Genomic DNA, 18,790 nt, shown 5'->3' on the forward strand with positions numbered 1-18,790 from the left:
GTCATCCCACGTCATCTTCTTGCGCATAATCACGGAGCGTGGGAAGGGAGAGATGGGTAGTGGTCGCCTGCGATGCATTAGTGCAGTTTCGCGTAACGATAAGTCCAAGACAAACCTGTGAAGAAGACTCTCTCGAAATCACTGAACGCCCTGGTACAACTTCATTCCCATCTGGTACTGCAACCAAGTGGTTTTCTAAAATCGAACGGCCGGGTTGCTGCCAGTATGGGCCGACGCTGTGCAGTGGGTCAAGGCCTTGGCTATAAGCGTTGATTCTCTTTGTGAGTGACGGATAGCCGGTGAAGCGGAACTCGGAGTAAATCTAAGTCAAGCAAATGTTAAGAGTCAGACGAGTAATAGCTTGGAGATGGGAATACATACCCAGAATGCAGCACTCCCATTCTTCCTCAGCACCCTTGCGAGCTCAGGCCACATTTTGTTCCAATCGAACCAATGGCCTGCCTGGGCTACAACCACACAAACACCCATGAATAAACAGTATGATAGAGTTTATCCTGTCTAACACACGCACCACCAATGACTAGATCCACACTGCTATCCTCCAAGAATGGTAGACTCTCTGCGCTCGCCTGAATGTACTCATATTGACCAGTGCTCACTGGCGTCTTCTTGAGAGTATCTTGAGCAACTTCAATCATCTTAGGGCTTGGGTCGACGCCAGTGACGCGCTTGAATGGTGTGAGCTCGACTGTTGCTTGACCTGGAATGCCGAATGTCAATAGTTCAAGTCCTTCGAATTGAATACAGCTAGAACTGACCCGTCCCACAACCTAGGTCTACTGCTCTGTCCCATCTTGCACCCTTGTTGCGCTCGTGGTACCGGAATACGAAGTCAAAGAGGGACCTAGGATAGGTCGGTCTGAAAGTCGCATAGATGGCGGTGTCAAAGGAGGATTTGCCGAAAGTCGCCATCGCAGAGGCAGCGTGAGCGAGTGTCCACGTAGTTGACGATAACACTTAAGGACTACTCATGAGGACGCACGGGAATATAAATACCCATTGCCCAACGTGTCAGATGGTCTTCGATGTAGATATGGTCGTCGGTGCTATCGGAAGTACTTGTAATCCCATCCCTTAAGAGGAGACTACGGGAACCCGTCATATGCCCGGTTCCATCATGATCGGTATGTTAACTGCTTCAGTCCACTAATATATAGAACTTCTCGATACCGTTGAACCAGGTGACAAAAACGGATAGATTCAGTCTTTCAGAAGGGAGCAAAACATATTGTTACTATTACAAGTAGAGCCGGGTTGGCAGTCCCAACCACCCTGGATGCCACATTTGTCGTGACTCATTGGCTTTGTTGTCTTCTTAGTTTTCCTGCCTGCTGTCCAGGATTACTTGCGCCGACCATCGCGAGTGCTCGAGATCAGGCGAGCCAAGAGGATGACGGTAATGTCAAAGAGTGAACCTGAGTCAACGTTAATGTTAATCAACGTTGTAGTTAGTCGTGCGTGCCATGTTCGTTGAACAGCTCGTTCGAGGTGGGGTAGTAGCAGGACATCATCGTGCTTCGTCAATGATGGGCCTGTCCCGCAGAGCTTGCTTACTTGACGGGCATGTCTCGACGAGGGCTTTGTCAGCCAAGGATGACAGACGTGGTTGGTTGATGACATTAATGGTAACAGCCGCAGTTTGATGAAAAAAGCTGTGAAATGTTTGTAATTGATAATCTCACATCAGTTCTTTCGAACGCCATCGTTACTCAGTACATCGAGGATGGCCGGAAGTACTCTCTACCGGTGCACAACCTGACAAATCCATCTTGAAGGGAGAGTTGGCTATAAACACACGAGCATGGATCACCGTCTCTCCCATCAATACCAATATTCCAAGCATTTCATACCTTGTGTCTCATAGATCAACATGTCTTCGATCTCCGCACTCTTCTCTCCCATCCGCATAGGCAACATCGGCTTGCAGCACCGCGTCGTCCTCGCCCCACTCACCCGTTTACGTGCACACGCAAATCATGTCCCAAGCCCACAAGCACCAGCGTACTACTCTCAGAGAGGCTCTACCCCCGGCACTCTCCTTGTAACAGAGGCCACATTCATATCACAGAAAGCTGGTGGTTACGATAATGTCCCTGGGATATACACCGATGCCCATGTAGAGGAGTGGAAAAAGGTATGTTGTATCTTGCTTGATCATGAGATCGATGAGAGCTGACTCACATCCTCGACTGCAGGTAACAGAAGCAGTTCACGAGAAGGGCTCTTTCATTTTCCTACAACTCTGGGCGCTCGGCCGTGCGGCAGAAACAGCCGTCCTTGCCAAGAGAACAATAGCCCCTACGTCAGTGCCTCACCGATCGCTATCCCGGGAAAAACAGACGTGCCACGCGCACTCACTAGGGATGAAATAAAAGAATACGTTGCCACGTATACTACTGCCGCAAAAATGCAATTCGAGCTGGCTTCGATGGTGTTGAAATTCACGGCGCGAACGGCTATTTGATCGATCAGTTCATACAAGATGTCACCAACCAGCGTACAGATGAATATGGCGGAAGCATCGAGAATCGCGCGAAGTTTGCACTCGAAGTCACAGATGCCGTTGTGGAGGCCGTTGGTGCTGAGAAGACAGCGTTCAGAATAAGCCCGTGGGGTGTGTTCAGTGGTACGTGGATCATTAAATAGTGCCGATCTTCATTTAGCTGATTTGTGGTGCAGGTATGGGCATGGCAGATCCCAAACCTCAGTTCTCCTACTTGGTTGAGCGGCTGCGGAAACACAAACTCGCGTACATCCACGTCGTGGAGCCGATGCCTGCCGAAATCACTGCTGACAAAAACAGCGACTTCATCCGTGATATCTGGGATGGGGTTGAAGGGAGCGCATTCATCAGCACAAACGGACATACGCGGAATAGCGCAATTGAGACGGTAGACAAGAAAGGCGGGCTTGTTGGATTCGGGAGGTTGTTTATGCCAAACGTGAGCCTTTTCCCCCCGGACTTGGCAGTGACTGACGTGCCGCCTTTCCTAGCCCGATCTTCCATTCCGTCTGCTAAAGAACACCGCGCTTGAGCGGGGTGACCAGGCAACATGGTACATGGCCGGTAATCTCACACCGACAGGTTATTCAGATTGGCCCTATGCGCCAGAGAATGATCAGCAGATAAGCAGATTGTGACATGGCTTTGCAAGTGATATACCTTGGAATAGAGTAGATGTTGACCTCACACTTCTGATACCTTACTGTCTATACCTGATATCATGATCGATTAATCTTTATTTCGCTTTATTTACGGTATGGCATTATCAGTGACAGTTCGTCATGTTTTTGATCTGGTCAGACTAGATTGTGAGACTAAGTAGATATGTGAGTTAGCTCCCCTGACAGCTGTGCAATCGGAGCGATGCCACCAGAAGGCACGCTGCCCCTTCAACTGGTACAAACCTTAAGAGGACGATGCAGAACATTCAAAGGCTTATCTTACGGTCAACGCTCTGTGGGCCTGAGGAATAGTGGGTATGACAATATGGTGCATTCTTGCCGTATCAGTAATGGAGGTGTGGAAACCTCATATCCCGGGCGTCCGTGAAAACGAGGCTGGTTGACGCAGCGAAGCAGCATAAAACGCACAATATACGCACCTCTGCAGCTCAAAGAAGGATACAATCCCTCCTCGACCTCAACCAACGCTATCAACCTCCAGTAAAATGTCCAAGCTCATTCCAATCACTACACCCCTGCGAGAGCTAGAAGGCTATCAGTTGCAGCATTCCCCGATCAAAAACGAATGGTAACAGGCTCGGACGATGAGACGGTTCGGCTGTCTCACAAGATGGGTAATTGATAGCAGGCGGTGATAGAGACGGAGAGGTCATCGCCTGGCACGGAGAAACTGGGGAATCGCTCACTTATATCACCTCGCTGGATTTTTCTCCTGATGGAACAGTGCTGGTCACTGGTTCATGGGACACAACGATAAAACTGTGTGTTGTTAATAAGAATATGAGCGAGAAAGAGATTAGGCGAACGCCTTGTTGTTATTTCTCGCAATAGGAGATACAAAGGTGCGCTTTACGGTCCAGGTTTGTTGCACCATTCGCTTTCGCAACTCGATCACTTCAACACTCTGTCATCCAGTCGAGATGTTCAAAGTTCGTATGCAAGTCCGATATGGTGCTGCCACCGGTAAGAAACTGATGAACAAATGACATGTTTGGCAGTTCGAAAGCAAACTCATAGATAGGAGCGCACAATTACAACCTCGAGAAGCCATAGGACGCTGCGGACTCACCGCATAGTACGTGAGTGAGGTGGCTCTACAGAACGACTAGGCTTCTTCCTGCTCATCATCGAAAAACAACTTCTGCTGGAATTCTGTGAATGTAGTCAGAATTATGAAACGAAGATGTCAGCATGTGAAATTACCGTATTTCCTCTCCCTGAGACGCACAGGTTAGGCTAGCAACGTTATCAGGAAACTGATGACTTACTCCCTCTTCCCAGCTGATCGCAGCCTTCAATTCTGTCGACCCGGGGAGAAGAATGACTTTGATCTCCATGGCATAATACGTGGAACCTTCGATGGAGCGCTTGGGTGCGAGTTTCTCAGCAATTTTTGATGTGTCTGCGCGGACGGTGCACACCACCGAGAATGAACCTGGTTAATCCGGTAAACATCAGTGTGATTGGCAACAATGCGTGTGACTACTTCGCTCTATATCCATCCATTCCGGTGTGGGGAGGAGGCCCCTGTACGCCATGATGTCGACTTCGACTCGGTTACATACGGCTTGATTATACCGTCGGATTACGAATGTCTCACTGAACTCTTGCTGCTCAGAGACCCGTGTTCCCTGCTACGCCTGAGCAACTGACCTACCAAAGCAAGTCAAAAGAATTACCTTGGTCAGTATGGATGAAAATGCACGAGGCAGGGCAGGAATTCCCGAGGTGCTTCGGAAAACATCCTTTTGCCTGGCGCGATGCTCTATATCGAATGGGTTGAATGGAACGCTGCATTCGGTGCCGTATGTGAAACGGGACACACGGAACGATACAAGATGATCAATGAAATGTGACACAGCGCCGTCTGCAGCAGCTTTATTGCTAAGCAGCATCCGTGAGCACAGCACGAGGATTTTGTCAGTTGTTGGCGCTCACCAATGGTTGTCTGGTCGACTGAAGCTAATACCAAGCGACTGGAAGTACGCTTGCAACTTGGCGAACATCCAGTCGCTCGCAGCAAAGCCTCCAACGAAAAATACAAACTTCGTGTGACATGCCGGTCAGCGCACTTTCCGATTAAGCTCAATAATGTCAACTTACTGTGATCGGAGTGCCCGCAGCCTTTCTTTGAGTTTCGAAAGCTTCAATGATACCGCTGATGGAGGGTTCAGAGAGTTTTGCTACGTCTTGTCTTTTCAGTAGCAACACGTTAGACATAAAGGCTGCGAAAGACTACACTACAAGACTTACCCACTCAATTTAAGCTGACCGTTGCGAATATCGTGCTGAGGATCTTTGTCGCGGACGGCACCGAACTTGATGTAGGATGAGTCTTCCGGGTTGCGGAATCTAAGTTTGGTGGTGTTGTCGAAGATGTCTGTCATTTGTTGGACTACATCCGGTGTGCCGAAACGACTGCTGGATAATTTTTCTGTCAAGTCAAATCAACAAGGACGTAGCATGGCTAACACGAACATGCTGGCAAACCTTGAAGAAGACCGTGAGCACGACGAGTCACGAATACAGAACCCTGGAGTCGACCTAAGGAGTGGAGAGTAAGACATGGTTCCAACAGTCGCATGTCACTTACATTCGGCTGCAGCAATCTCTTCGATCAGCGTCGGGGATAAAGTCATCGAGTAGGCGCTAAGATCGAGTGTCCCTCCACCTGCATCGATAACGACAACACCTTGGCCCGGCGAGCTGTGATCGTCTTCGCCATCTTCAGATGCAAGCATTGGTGTCTTCGACAATGCATCTGAGGCCAGGATAGTAGCGACACAGTAATGCAAACTCGCTTCTCCTTCAGTCAGCAAATGGACACGTGCCATGCCGTCTTCTGTGTTGGGAATTAGACCGCCAAGGACGGCGGCTAGCCTGATCTGTTTCTGCTGCGGGCCCTCCCAGCCGTTTGGATGTGTAAGGACAAATTCGATACGATTTTCGAGTGACCGCCAAAGATTAGATCCACTTGGATGAGTCTCCTCGATATAGCTGCGTGCACAACAAAAGAGGTATTGCATGAAGTCGCCATAAACCTCGACGGCATTTTTACCTCGTGGAAGTGGTGGGATGTCATTGTCGGTGATATGGTTGGCGGTCAAATTTCTGGCCCGAAGGTGCAATTTCCACCTAAATGTTTATCGTGGTCAGTTAAGTAAATACAAATTCCACTATTCGCGACACAAACCATTCAAGCTTTATCCATCCTTCTTCCTCAGCCCTTTCGATAATATCCTCCTGTCATGCTTCAGCGCCGATAGCACGGACGATTCCATTTGAATCATAGTAGAGTATAGAGGGTATTTTCGAGTTCCCTCCGCTGTGCTCTTGGGCTGGATATCTAATATTCGTAATGATCGGCAATGAATCAAGTATGTTATACTCGAAAACTGACCTGGTGACAGGCTCGATCCTTGGAACTTCTCCAGGATCAAGTATACAGTAGGAAATCGCACTGTATGTAGTGCCTACGTCGAAGGCAAGGACCAGTTTGCGGACTGATCCACGATACGGCCGACGGGGAAGCATTTCTTGCGTAACTGAATGGATGTCGTACGTTGTTCACACTGTCTTATACCTTATGGTAGAGGCCGCATGGATGTTTATCCGTTCACGACTCACCTACAACGTTTAACGGATGATAATCCAATATGGGGGCAATAGGGCATACTGTTCGTGTCAGTCTTGAGGTCTGATGCGAGTGATCTGCAGAGAGTGATTGGGCTTAGCCAACTAACCCTGATACGGGAAGTTCCTGAGTGTTCTAGATAGAAAGTGCCAGACCAGGAAATGAACGGTCGATGGATGCCTCGAGGCCACCCCATAAGCCTAAACAGATAGGTGCTTCAGTGATGCACAAACTACTTGCGCTCTGCTCGGGTAAGGAATATAACGTCTTCTGTGTGGAATTCGTCGGTGCAAAATTCCACGAATTGATGGGCTTGCTGCGGTGATTGATGTCACAGAACGGTATTCGTTCCAGCTAACCTGCGCCAACAGGACTACGCTCATGTATAGGCGGAGACACGGTTAAAATGACACCAAAACCATACAAATCAAGATCTGACAAAGAACGACCATATTACAAAACCATATCAGCGGTGTGTAATACACCCAGATTGTCATGCACCATGGATAATGCCGTCTAAATTGGTGGATAACACACCGCGGCCCAGCCTGAAAGTGTAGCAACATGCCGCTGTGACTGACCACAGCATAACTAAGGGACTGATGTGAGGACAAAATGACTACCGAACACGCGGTCCGCAGTGTGATCTCTGAGGTGAATTGGAACGCTACCACAGCGTGCCTTCGACGCGCCGCCTTAATGGGCGTCATACCGGACACGATGCAGAAATGAACATGCTTCTACCACATGACATAGCCCTTCAATATGTAGTGAACGTTCGTCACCTTGCGACCAATACAACCATGAACCTGCCAACCTACGGGTTCTTACCATTTAAAGGCTTCACTGTACCCATGCCTTAGCTAGCTTCCCGTTCCTCATGTGTTGGTGGTTACGCCGATCTCGCGCGTTTTTTGTCTGGCTGAAATCTCTGCGTTTCGTCCGTAACGTTTAAACGAATGAACGTCTGCTCGAATGGAGAGAATGGAGGACAGGCGTATATCAGTGGAGATAAGCTGAGGAAACTCGAGCTGTGGCATCAAGTTTGGGCCCAAGACAAGAGCCGCCTGAAAACGGAAAATATCCGGCTTACGAACATTCTGAAAAAGCTAGCAAGGAGGCCGATGAAATTCAGGTTAGGCTACTAGGAGCAAAGCGAGAAAGAAAAGGACCAACAAGAACGCTCCAAACTTCAAGAAGCGCATCAAAAGCTGCAGCAAGATCTCAGCTCACACCAGCAGCAGCTACTGATGCGAGAGACCGAAAAGCACCTGGGTGGCACCACCCATATCTGCATCTTCCTGCCTGCTATCCATGAACGAGGATGTCCGTTGCGCCAACTATTGCGAGTGCTCGAGATCACTATAGTCAAGGCGAGCTAAGAGGGGGGTAGTGTCAAAGAATGAACCTGAGTTGATGTTAACGTTAATGAACGTTGTAGTAAGTCGTGCATGCCATGTTCGTCGAACAGCTCGTTCGAGGTGGGAATAATGGTAACAACAGAGTAGCAGCCTAGCAGGACATCATCCGATGATGCCCTGCTACTCTATTGTGTGACCTGTCGTCAATGATGCCCGCGATGATGTCCTACTAAAATTGAGCTTGCTTACTAGTTCGACGTTCGATTCGGATGGGCATTTGAGATCCTGCTTTGCATGTCTCGGCCAGGACTTTGTCAGCCAGTTCATTCATTAACGTTATTAACTCGGAGGATGACAGACGATGACATTATGTAATGGCAGCCGCAGTGTCGCACAGCTGTGAAATGTTTGTAATCGATGACAGCTTATCAGTTCTTTCGAACGCCATCGTTGCTCAGAATCAGTCATGAATTCTCGGTGCACCGAGGTTTTTCTCGATGGCTGGAAGTACTCTCTACTTGATCACAAATCCATCTTCTATTGAGCGAAGGAAAGGTTGGCTATAAAATACACGAGCATGGATCACCGTCTCTCCAATATTCCAAGCATTTCATACCTAGTGTCTCCTAGTTTGCAATAGATCACGATGTCTTCTTCGATATCTGCACTCTTCTCTCCCATCCGTATAGGCAACATCGGCTTGCAGCACCGCGTCGTCCTTGCCCCACTCACCCGCGTACGTGCACACGCAAATCATGTCCCAGGCCCACAAGCGCCAGCGTACTACTCTCAGAGAGGCTCTACCCCCGGCACTCTTCTTGTCACAGAGGCCACATTCATATCTCAGAAGGCCGGTGGTTACAATAATGTGCCTGGGATATACACCGATGCTCATGTGGAGGAGTGGAAAAAGGTGTGTTGTGTGTCGCTCAATGATGAGATCGATGAGAGCTGACTGACGCCCCGGACTACAGGTAACAAAAGCAGTTCACGAGAAGGGCTCTTTCATTTTCCTACAACTCTGGGCACTCGGGCGTACGGCAGAAACACCCGTCCTTGCCAAGGAGAACAATAGCCCGTACGTCAGTGCTTCAGCCATCGCTATCCCGGGAAAAACGGACGTGCCACGCGCACTCACCACGGATGAAATCAAGGAGTACGTTGCCACGTATGCCGCTGCCGCAAAAAATGCAATTCGAGCTGGCTTCGATGGCGTTGAAATTCACGGAGCGAACAGCTATTTGATCGATCAATTCATACAAGATGTCACCAACCAGCGTACAGATGAATACGGTGGAAGCATCGAGAATCGGGCAAGGTTTGCACTCGAAGTCACAGATGCCGTTGTGAAGGCCGTTGGTGCTGAGAGGACGGCGTTCCGAATAAGCCCGTGGGGCAGAGTCAATGGTACGTGGATCGTTCAGTAGTGCCGACCTTTATTTAGCTGATTTGTGGTGCAGGTATGGGCATGGCAGATCCCAAACATCAGTTCTCCTACTTGGTTGAGCAGCTGCGCAAACACAAACTCGCATACCTCCACGTCGTGGAGCCGATGCCTGCCGAAATCACTGCTGACAAAAACAGCGATTTCATCCGTGATATCTGGGGTGGGGTTGAAGGTAGCGCGTTCATCAGCACAAACGGACATACGCGGAATAGCGCGATTGAGACGGTAGACAGGAAAGGTGGCCTTATTGGATTCGGGAGGTTGTTTATGCCAAACGTGAGTGTCTACGCCCACCCCCCGCCCCAGACTTGGCAATGACTGACGTGGGCTCGTTTCCTAGCCCGATCTTCCATTCCGTCTGCTGAAGAATATCGCGCTTGAGCGGGGTGACCAAGCAACGTGGTACGTGCCCGGTAATCTTACACCGACAGGTTATTCCGATTGGCCCTTTGCGCCGGAGAATGACCAGCAGATAAGCAGATTGTGAGACGGGCTTTGCAAGTAATATACCTTGGAATCGAATAGATGTCGATTTCACAGTTCTGATACCTTACTGTATACACCTGATATCATGATCATAATTAATGTTTATTTCAGTTTATCTTACGGTATGACATTATCAGTGACAGTTCGTCGTATTTTTGATTTAGTCCACCATCAAGAGGCGCGAAGGGGAAGCACGTCAGGTATCAGATTGTCAGACTAGATTTTGAGACCAAGTAGATATGTGAGTTATCTCCCCTGACAATTGTGCAATCTGAGCGATGCTACCAGAAGGCACCGTGCCCCTTCAACTGGTACAAAATTTAGAGGACGATATAGAATATTCAAAAGGCTTATCTTAGGGTCCGCGTTATGTGGGCCTAACCATCAAGGAAGCCTAATTAAGGGGATTGCCGCCCATGTTGGCAAGATGCTTTCCAACTGCGGTACTGGAGCGACTGGACCGTGGATATATGAATGCATTCAGGAATGCCCGCCATCCAATGTAATGAATAATATTACATAATCAATAATCAATCTCAGTATGGGTCGTGGGAGTCCTTGGATACATCCTGAACGTACCATCATGATGACGCCTTCAGGCATTGATGTGCCAACACCACACACCGGACCAGAATCTCGTCCGTTGGAGAACCGTGGTTACCGGCTGCACCCTTGGTATAAACCAGATTGGATTCTGTCCTGGCAGGGGACTTCCCAAAACGTGATACATCAAATGCATGCATGTGAAGACTGGATCAAACCTCGGGTATGTGTCTGTGCACTAGGTTACACAAGTTTGATTGACTCTCATACCATACCGCTTAGTACACTTGTGTATTAGATCCTACTCGAATTCCAGATGGTGAATTTATTATACTCAAATCCGTCCTTCGATGTGACCACCCTTTCGAGGTTGATATCGCTTATTACCTCACATCGGAGCCTCTTCGATTGGATTATATGAACCATTGCATTCCCGTCCTGGATGTCCTCCATATACCAGGTGAAGAATGTGACATTATGGTCATGCCTCTCCTACGGCACTACTCTGACCCTTGGTTTAAAACTTTCGGGGAAGCCGTTGAGTGTTTTCGCCAGCTCTTCAAAGTACTTTGAAACACTTGGCAACTGGCCTCTCCGTTCAGGGCCTCTATTTCATGCACAAGAACTGTGTAGCTCATCGATATGTCTGCCTGTCTCTCCTGGTGTTCAGCGCTCAACTTGCGCGTAGCGACTGCATGAACTTGAACATCATGATGCATACAAGGCTTCTTTTTATTGACTTATTCCATCCCTTTCGTCCGCAAGAACTCGTGATTTGAAATGTACTCCAAGGCACTATAGTCGTTACAGCGTCCTACGAGGTACTTTCTGATCGATTTTGGATTATCTCGTTGATATGACCCGTTTGTAACAAACCCTGTTGAACCGGTCATCCTCGGAGGCTATAAGACAGTACCAGAATTCAAATCCTTCAAAATTCAAACCGCGAAATCCATTTCCTACTGATGTTTATTACATTGGTCACGCTATTCAGGAAACTTTTTTGGATGTGTGATATTTAAATTCTGCTTGATTTCCAGATACCGCTCTGATACTGGCTGGACAGGGATATAACGGCTTTGACTTCGTAGAACCATTGATACGGGAAATGGTTCAGAAGAACCCGTCCCTGAGACCGACGATGGAGCAATCAAGGTCTTAGCTCCGATCCCGATTGACCGAGAGCGAGAAGGTCGCTTTGAAAGTATCTTCAAAGATATTACTCATTTGTCGTGTCATTGTATATTCTTCAAGGCCATCCCGCAATTCCCCATTATTGATAATGAATCACGCCCTGACCTACATGTAGTTCCAGTTACCCATTCTTTGTTTACAAGATTAGATATATCCCTTTTCTGGGATCTGCCAGAATCGCTTGAAGTACATGGGCGTATAATCATTTCGTAAATATCAATCATATCTAGGATCTGTCACAGTTTCAATGTAGACGTTGAAACCAAGATCTTTCAAGCGTAACCAAACGACTCGATGTGTAGTGTCACACTCGGCCCACCGTTAGCCACACTGAGAGGGCTAGACACTGGGAACCGAAGAGCACCACGAACAGATCGAACTATGCTCTGTGAGCCGCACACTAAAAATAAAGTAAGCGTCACCATCATCTGCAGTGTATGGAGGCGAAAACTGACCACCAACGGACATCCTGCCCGTCGTCGCTGTCACTTCATCTCTGAGGATAGCTGGGAGGTCGGGCCTTCCACGTGCAAGCTTGACTGACTCTATGGCGAAAAGGGAGTTATTGCTTATTTCCGTATCTTTTCCATCTTGCGACTCTACCACCTCGGAGCGGGAATCGTCGCGCGCAGGTTTGGCGTCATCATTTAAACCATGCGATTGTGGTAAAGTCTCAATAGGTGTTGCTACACCGGTAACGTGAATGTGGATTGAGATGGACAAAGAAGGAGGTGCAAGCCGGAGTGCTCGGATAAGAACATCATTGATCCAGCGAATATGATCTGGGGAGAATAGATGAATCAACCTTGCCACAAACTTCGAATTGACGATTCTTACCGACACTCCGAATTGACCAGATGAAAACAACACGACGGCACCTGCTTTCACCGTTGCGGACACGCCTGAAAAAAAATACAGGTTAAATGTACAGAACCGGCAATCCAGTCGACATACTCTATTATATCCAATAATACCGGTAGCGCATACGAGACTCCGGATCCACCTGAAAGTGGGACATATATGAGCAATGTTAAGATGTACAAAATTCGACCACTAACCAGCAACGAGCACGGATGTGTCATATGAACCCAGGTTAGGAGATGGCCCGTATGGTCCATCGACAAAGACTTTGACTTTATCACCTTTTAAGGCAGCTTCTTTCAAGCGCGCAGTGAATCCCTCCCTCACGTTTATGAAAAATACGAGTTCTTTCCAGAATGGGGCACTAGAACCAAGATTCCCTTCTGTGAGGTTATTCTCAGCATGTTTTTCGCTTGTTGGTTTCTGTTCCTCGGGCACATCAAAAAGGGTAGAATTAAAGCTCGCAATGGTGAAAGGATGGGCCTCGAATGGCAAGCGTGAGACGGACGGCATGATAAGATAGGCAGTTTGCCCAGGCGTCCAGTGGAAATGAGAGGGGCGGTGGAAACGTAACCGAACAAAATCATCTGATAGGACTTCAGCGGTTGCATCCATCGTAGATCCTGACTTGAATCCAAAGTATGAGTGGTTAAACACCACTAGACGAAGGAAGCGAATGAGGCGGTCCAATCCCCAGATTACAAAACAGGGGTAGATCCAGAAGGCGAATCTGGTGATCATCAGTATGGAACATTTGGGTTGTGTATTTGATGAAACTCACGCGAAATTTTGTGTGTGGACGTAAGCACCGATGAGGAAAATCCTAAAAGAACTTCGTGAGTGCCGCAGAAGCAATAGAACTGGAATGGGCTCACAACACCATGGCGAAATGAACGTAGAAGAAAAGTTCATATGCTTGTGCTCGGATGGGGCGCAAGGAGACAATACATAGAATGGTAAATGCGATCATGGCAATCAAGCCACATATGAGCCACTGCTGCGCGAAGTACGGTTGGAATCTGTATCGTGTGAGTGCGTTGCATCCTTTATGCGTGCTGCACGTACGGTGCATTTCGGACAACCTCACAGCCTCCATGAGCCCAGAGCAAGATAAAAACGACTCTAGACATCATGCGATGGACGTAGTTGAGCTTGGAGAAAAATCATGTTACAACAAAGCAACGACGAAAATCATGAATAGACTTGCCTTGTCATAGCTGATACCGGTGATTACTGCAAGCAGTCAGCAAAGCAGGTTAAGAAGCGAGTACATAAGCCGTACAGGATACTATGTTATTTTTAGTTCCAAGTGCAGTGATCAGTGGGAACTGGCTCGCCGCCAGCATGCCCGAGCGGTTGCACCAGTATGTAATGTCCAATGTGCGGCCCTCAAGGTCAGTTGCTAGAAGCTTTCTCAGAATATACCAGTAACATTACCAAGGAACTCACTGTTGATAAATGCCCATACAAAGAGAAAAATGATGTATGCCATGGTCACAAAAACCTCAGCCATATTGAGGGCGTATGACTTGCCAAATTCGAGTGTCCAGCGGAAAGAAATGACACGGTATGCATTGACAAGTCCTAATGGAATGCGACGCCAAGAAAAAGCGCGGCGACGGTGTACAGAAGCATGTTCTGGGTCGGAGACGTTGGTTATTTGACGCCTCCCAGCGAACTTGGAGTGAAAGAAGGAAATCCACTGGAAGATGGCAATGATGAAAATGAAAAGCCCAATGCAATACCACGCCTGAATCGGGTACAGATGGTTTCGGGCGCCTCGCAGAGATTTGTCGGTGGCAGCCATGAATGAAGAAGAGAGCCCGAGTAAACTCACACCGAGGGGTTGCTAGACCGCCCTCGAAGCATGGCTCCCTTTATAGCCGACCTCCACATGAAATGAATCAGCAGTATGTATACAGAAGTGCCTGGGAAAAAATAAGTATTTCAAACATTAGATAGAGACTGTCAGGCCATCTGACGAAAGAAATATACGTTATCATGCGCACTTGGGAGGTTGGAATTTGGAAACCGAAATATTCGAGTTGCCGCGTTTGGAAAATTAACTTTACACCATAATTGGTACTCCGCGAAACCTTCGAATTGCACACACGATTAGACGCCACCTCGACGGCCACCTGCCTAATAAAGTACTAGCCGTATTGAAACATCCATTGGCGCTCAGTACTCAGTGCTCATCGACGACGATCTGCGCGTAGTTACCAAGCCACTTACCCTCATAATGCATCCTGTGGTAACTAGCGGTCCGAAGCTGCGAGGGCGGCTCAGATCGGTTCTCATCGGCTCTCATCGGGCGGCATTGAAATTTGGATTAGGTATATTCGGAGTTCTACTTCAATGTACGTCCCCTCAATCTCCCCTGTGCCAGATCTCTGGGCGGTCTACACACATGGCATGCCAGCGCCTCACCGGGGTTAACTCGTGAGTCAATTGTAACCTTTTCCGACTCGTACCTGCTCCGTCGTCGCCTCAATAATGGGTAACTATTTTTTCACGACAGAATTCGACAGATGTTGAAACTTAAAATCATACAAAACAGTCACCCCTGTCCGTGTGATCTGATCACACTAATCTGATAACGGTTATCTGATAAAGTACACTTATGACAGCCGGCCATGACAAGAAGTTCCGGCCCAGAGCGTTGTAACCAACGGACATTTCGCCTGCATAATATTATAAGGTTAACACTCTCGGTACTGGCGCTTGCCTTGTCACATTGCAAATAGTAGTTCTTGTGATTGTTTCTCCGAATGGGCGAGATTTGGCATCTGTAGGTCAATGTGTTTTAAATATCCCACAGTGGTATGTAAAAACTCCATAATAACAACAGATGTTCAACATTTTCCAGGCAGGGAATATATCTTGTCTTACGCGCTGGACACAACAGACGTCTTCGTCTTCAAGCATCTGATGGAAAGGTGTGCTGTGCAGGTAACCAGCGATGACGGCACGACAGTCGTGGTGCAGTCCGATCCGAAGAGCAGGGAAAATGGGTATCTTGATGAACAATGTGCTAATTATTGCCATTGGTCTATCAAAGCCAAGTCGAGAATTTCCCCGTAACCCGGACCATGGCGCGATTGACATGTTTTTTTCTCTGTGTCATTGCTTGATGTGTCATTTCATCACATTCTCAGGTTCGAGGGTCAACATACCTTCTATGGCAGAACGAAAACAAGGGCTTATCATCAATACTGATCTATCAACAATGCAGGGAATATGTGAGCACACCGGAATGATGCGACACTTCAGCTGACCCCTTAATGCACAGAACGGTTTATACAGCGCAGATGTGTGGCGGGTCATGATCCGTGCACTAAGCAGCGCTTTCGTCATTTAATGCAAAACGGCCTTTGGTGTTAAAGAAATGTTGATAGTACCGGGCGCTGTCAAGTTGACATCTTATCAGTCAGCCTTGATTTATCCCTGGGCCTCGTTCATCTACAAGGCTTACAGAAACCTAAGGTGGTCCCCAAGTGGTCCCGGAACTTCGAGACTTGTAGGAGTCCTGCATTTTTACCGACATGTCCGTCCGTCATAGAATCGCATTCGCCGCGAGCCCGCTTCTGCTGCCTTGAGGAGAGGGCAAGATTGTCTGATTGATTGTGAAGAGACGTCAAGTTTTGGATCGGGTATGTGACATGCATACTATACACATTTGACTAACTTCGGTTTGTTGGTGGGAGGTGCTACCTGAGGCACGCCGTCAATTGTCCGAACCGCAAACATGGGTTCTGACACGACAGTCCGATAGTTCCTGCGTGTCTTTGTCAGCTTTCAAGAGTACGATGACACGGAGTCTTAGAGCTTCTGATGGAAATGTTTCGTTGTAGCAGACACGACAGTCAATGCATCAGGTGCCAAATTCTGTGTCACGTCCAGCAACGGGATCCTGGAAGGAAGATGTCGGTAAGAGGGATAAAAACACGGGAGGAAAGGACTAATCACAAATTGAAGTAACAGGAAAGACATACAGATTTGCAATATCTTGGTCGTCTCATTCTACCTGAGAGACAATACTCCGAATTATGACGATGCCTCTGTCACAATTACCCGCATAATTTTTCGTGCAGCAGCTCGCCGAGGATGTCGACACGTATCTTTGAGTCAGATGTCTCGAGTTCGTTCGAACGCAATCACGGTATATCCTGCCGCTATGCGAACCTCTAACTTTTGTTGCAGGAACTTCGGTTTTCACGCTTGTCCTTGCCAGATGCATCCCAGTCCTATACCATATGAGCAGCACTCGATCTATGTATCATAATAATGATGTTACTGTCCACAGTCGCATGTGTCTGATATCTTGATTAGATGGTCATAACTGGAGCAGGGGAGGTTGGAGCACATCGGCCCGGCCTCGCTTTTCGGCCAGCCGACATGCTCCCCGGGCCGTGCACTCATTTGCACAGCCCCTGTTAAGATAATTGATCCACAGTGCGAGACACATCATTCACCAGGATGCGAATGATCGACGGATGACGGAAAGTCCGACACCAGAAGATGAGAGGGCAGGGGATCAAGCGATACGCTAACAGGAAGGAGCCCAATGAAGGCTGACATGAATGACACAGCGATGCGAGAGTAGGCGATTCCCGGAATTCTGGGACGAGGGACAAAGCTCAAACGCAAAGGGAGTACAAAAGTATTTGCGAAGACAGCCAAACAGATGTATTTTGAGATCGACAACCAAGAACGATCTACGTAGTAGTTGCCTGTTTGTGTAAGCACAGCTCGACCCAAAACAAGTAATTGCACATGTTTGGCAGGATCTCGCAATCCACCACGACGATCACGAATTATCATGAGATCCAGTCCCTTACGGTAGCGGGAATTATATGAAGAAAAACTAGCTATAGAGCCAGGTACGAAATACAGCGGCTCCTTAAAGATAGCATCACATCCTGGTGCTCATCGGAAATATATATATAATAATCACGAATACCGAACAGAATCACTAAGTGACTGAGTGAGCGCATCGACCTTTCTTCAGCTTTCAGCCGATCGAATATGGCTGTAACTCTAAGATAGGCGGGCCATTGGCCAGAATAATTCACGCTGCGAATTAATCTAGACGCCCCCGAGGAACCAAGAAGATGAAATAGAACAAATAACACAACCCTGAAATATAAAGTTCGAGTAGATACACTATCTTACTAGTAAGCCTTCAATTGAAAAGATAGCCAGGTCTGACGGGTCACAGATTCCCCTGGAACACCACAGGCACCGTAAAAGCATCTTCTTCGGATAGGTGCCTCAGAGGCACTGACTTGCTATCTAGGATTTTATGTACATCATAGCGCCGCTGATGCGCCAGTCCCCGACTCCGCCAGGCCTATTCCACTTTCCATTTTCCTGTCAATTTTTCACTCATCTCCGTCGCTATCTTTCCCACTCCTGTGTTGTGTCCCCGTCAATATCTTCAATGTTGTTTCTCTCAATTTCCAATATGTCAACACCACGAAAATTTTATCCCCTAACCCATGTCCTGCTCAGTAGAAACCTCCCGTTCGTCCACTTGTTTTCTCTCACTGTGACGCCAATTCTTCCTAAATATATATGGTCTCCATCGCGCCTTAGCAAAGGGATAAACAGTTAAGAGTGGTAAGAACACACGACTGCACATCAGCAGAACGGCCAGAAGCCAGTCGGCACAATAGCACAATGAGTGTAAGTGGAAGCTTCAAATGCGTTAAGAGAGACACACGCGAAACGTGCTGGTCAGTCACTACAACTGGGTCACTGTCAAAGGCGACACAACCTGCAAATCACGTATTGCATGAATAGTGACTGACCTTGGATAAGCGAAGCTCCTTAGCGACCACTGCGGTCACCCGTCTCCTAGGATAAGGGCCTGTTAGCTAGGGCAAGAGGGACGCTAGGTGGCGGGGGATGGCAGCGGTTTCGAACCTGCGAAAGTTCTCATCAGGGGGCTACCGCTACCCTGACTGCGCCTTCTATTTAGGAAGGATACTACTGAGCCTATGTGCCTAGTGGGAGTACAGGACCTGTCGCACGACTGTGTCCAATGACCATGGC

The 18,790-nt window shown here is 48.0% G+C and overlaps 7 protein-coding genes across 7 annotated transcripts; 4 read left to right on the forward strand and 3 right to left on the reverse strand.

Moving 5' to 3' along the window:
- Window positions 1-115: 115 nt before the first annotated feature.
- Window positions 116-933, reverse strand: BJ212DRAFT_1304440 (S-adenosyl-L-methionine-dependent methyltransferase; the record flags this gene model as incomplete). Its single annotated transcript, XM_041333611.1, has 4 exons — window positions 116-322; window positions 382-467; window positions 533-721; window positions 780-933. Coding segments are annotated over 4 exons (636 nt in total), but the record flags the coding sequence as incomplete, so codon positions are not given.
- A 958-nt stretch (window positions 934-1,891) lies between these two features.
- On the forward strand, window positions 1,892-3,162 carry BJ212DRAFT_1304441 (uncharacterized protein; the record flags this gene model as incomplete). The annotated part of the gene is made up of 5 exons (XM_041333612.1): window positions 1,892-2,155; window positions 2,217-2,323; window positions 2,397-2,647; window positions 2,701-2,963; window positions 3,016-3,162. The coding sequence occupies 5 exons, from the start codon at window positions 1,892-1,894 to the stop codon at window positions 3,160-3,162; spliced, it is 1,032 nt and encodes a 343-aa protein (XP_041186702.1).
- Window positions 3,163-3,872: 710 nt separating this feature from the next.
- BJ212DRAFT_1571075 (uncharacterized protein) lies at window positions 3,873-6,741 on the reverse strand (the record flags this gene model as incomplete). The annotated part of the gene is made up of 14 exons (XM_041342061.1): window positions 3,873-4,178; window positions 4,237-4,359; window positions 4,411-4,424; window positions 4,476-4,642; window positions 4,694-4,838; window positions 4,887-5,091; window positions 5,146-5,252; window positions 5,311-5,401; window positions 5,461-5,641; window positions 5,698-5,751; window positions 5,801-6,342; window positions 6,395-6,450; window positions 6,481-6,553; window positions 6,608-6,741. The coding sequence occupies 13 exons, from the start codon at window positions 6,739-6,741 to the stop codon at window positions 4,332-4,334; spliced, it is 1,797 nt and encodes a 598-aa protein (XP_041186703.1). The 3' UTR covers window positions 3,873-4,178; window positions 4,237-4,331.
- A 1,806-nt stretch (window positions 6,742-8,547) lies between these two features.
- Window positions 8,548-10,605, forward strand: BJ212DRAFT_1438670 (uncharacterized protein). Its single transcript, XM_041337746.1, has 4 exons — window positions 8,548-9,115; window positions 9,177-9,609; window positions 9,663-9,925; window positions 9,990-10,605. Exons 1-4 carry the CDS (start codon window positions 8,849-8,851, stop codon window positions 10,134-10,136), a joined length of 1,110 nt encoding a protein of 369 aa, XP_041186704.1. The 5' UTR covers window positions 8,548-8,848; the 3' UTR covers window positions 10,137-10,605.
- Window positions 10,606-10,691: 86 nt separating this feature from the next.
- BJ212DRAFT_1548715 (uncharacterized protein) lies at window positions 10,692-11,828 on the forward strand. Its single transcript, XM_041341890.1, has 3 exons — window positions 10,692-11,242; window positions 11,281-11,687; window positions 11,745-11,828. The coding sequence occupies exons 1-2, from the start codon at window positions 11,096-11,098 to the stop codon at window positions 11,455-11,457; spliced, it is 324 nt and encodes a 107-aa protein (XP_041186705.1). The 5' UTR covers window positions 10,692-11,095; the 3' UTR covers window positions 11,458-11,687; window positions 11,745-11,828.
- Window positions 11,829-11,963: 135 nt separating this feature from the next.
- Window positions 11,964-14,757, reverse strand: BJ212DRAFT_1394950 (ferric reductase NAD binding domain-containing protein). Its single transcript, XM_041337160.1, has 11 exons — window positions 14,183-14,757; window positions 14,016-14,135; window positions 13,941-13,966; window positions 13,799-13,884; window positions 13,609-13,752; window positions 13,515-13,556; window positions 12,931-13,463; window positions 12,827-12,875; window positions 12,710-12,774; window positions 12,328-12,654; window positions 11,964-12,272 (listed from the first exon to the last, which is right to left on the reverse strand). The coding sequence occupies exons 1-11, from the start codon at window positions 14,538-14,540 to the stop codon at window positions 12,145-12,147; spliced, it is 1,878 nt and encodes a 625-aa protein (XP_041186706.1). The 5' UTR covers window positions 14,541-14,757; the 3' UTR covers window positions 11,964-12,144.
- Window positions 14,758-16,019: 1,262 nt separating this feature from the next.
- Window positions 16,020-16,513, forward strand: BJ212DRAFT_1394966 (uncharacterized protein; the record flags this gene model as incomplete). The annotated part of the gene is made up of 3 exons (XM_041337161.1): window positions 16,020-16,140; window positions 16,209-16,349; window positions 16,411-16,513. Coding segments are annotated over exons 1-3 (166 nt in total), but the record flags the coding sequence as incomplete, so codon positions are not given.
- Between the last annotated feature and the right edge of the window lie 2,277 nt (window positions 16,514-18,790).

The sequence above is a fragment of the Suillus subaureus genome, assembly GCF_016647635.1.
Source record: "Suillus subaureus strain MN1 chromosome Unknown BJ212scaffold_63, whole genome shotgun sequence".
Taxonomy (NCBI): Eukaryota; Fungi; Basidiomycota; class Agaricomycetes; order Boletales; family Suillaceae; genus Suillus; species Suillus subaureus.

Bases quoted from the DNA above. Each gene is read 5' to 3' on its own strand.
- BJ212DRAFT_1438670 (XM_041337746.1), top strand. From the start codon at position 8,849: ATGTCTTCTTCGATATCTGCACTCTTCTCTCCCATCCGTATAGGCAAC. The intron at 9,116-9,176 runs GTGTGTTGTGTG...CCCGGACTACAG, and splicing joins ATGTGGAGGAGTGGAAAAAG to GTAACAAAAGCAGTTCACGA. The intron at 9,926-9,989 runs GTGAGTGTCTAC...CTCGTTTCCTAG, and splicing joins GGAGGTTGTTTATGCCAAAC to CCCGATCTTCCATTCCGTCT.
- BJ212DRAFT_1548715 (XM_041341890.1), top strand. From the start codon at position 11,096: ATGAACCATTGCATTCCCGTCCTGGATGTCCTCCATATACCAGGTGAA. The intron at 11,243-11,280 runs GTACTTTGAAAC...CTCTCCGTTCAG, and splicing joins GTTTTCGCCAGCTCTTCAAA to GGCCTCTATTTCATGCACAA.
- BJ212DRAFT_1394950 (XM_041337160.1), bottom strand. From the start codon at position 14,540: ATGGCTGCCACCGACAAATCTCTGCGAGGCGCCCGAAACCATCTGTAC. The intron at 12,655-12,709 runs GTAAGAATCGTC...TATTCTCCCCAG, and splicing joins CTGGTCAATTCGGAGTGTCG to ATCATATTCGCTGGATCAAT. The intron at 12,273-12,327 runs GTCAGTTTTCGC...CTTTATTTTTAG, and splicing joins GGGCAGGATGTCCGTTGGTG to TGTGCGGCTCACAGAGCATA.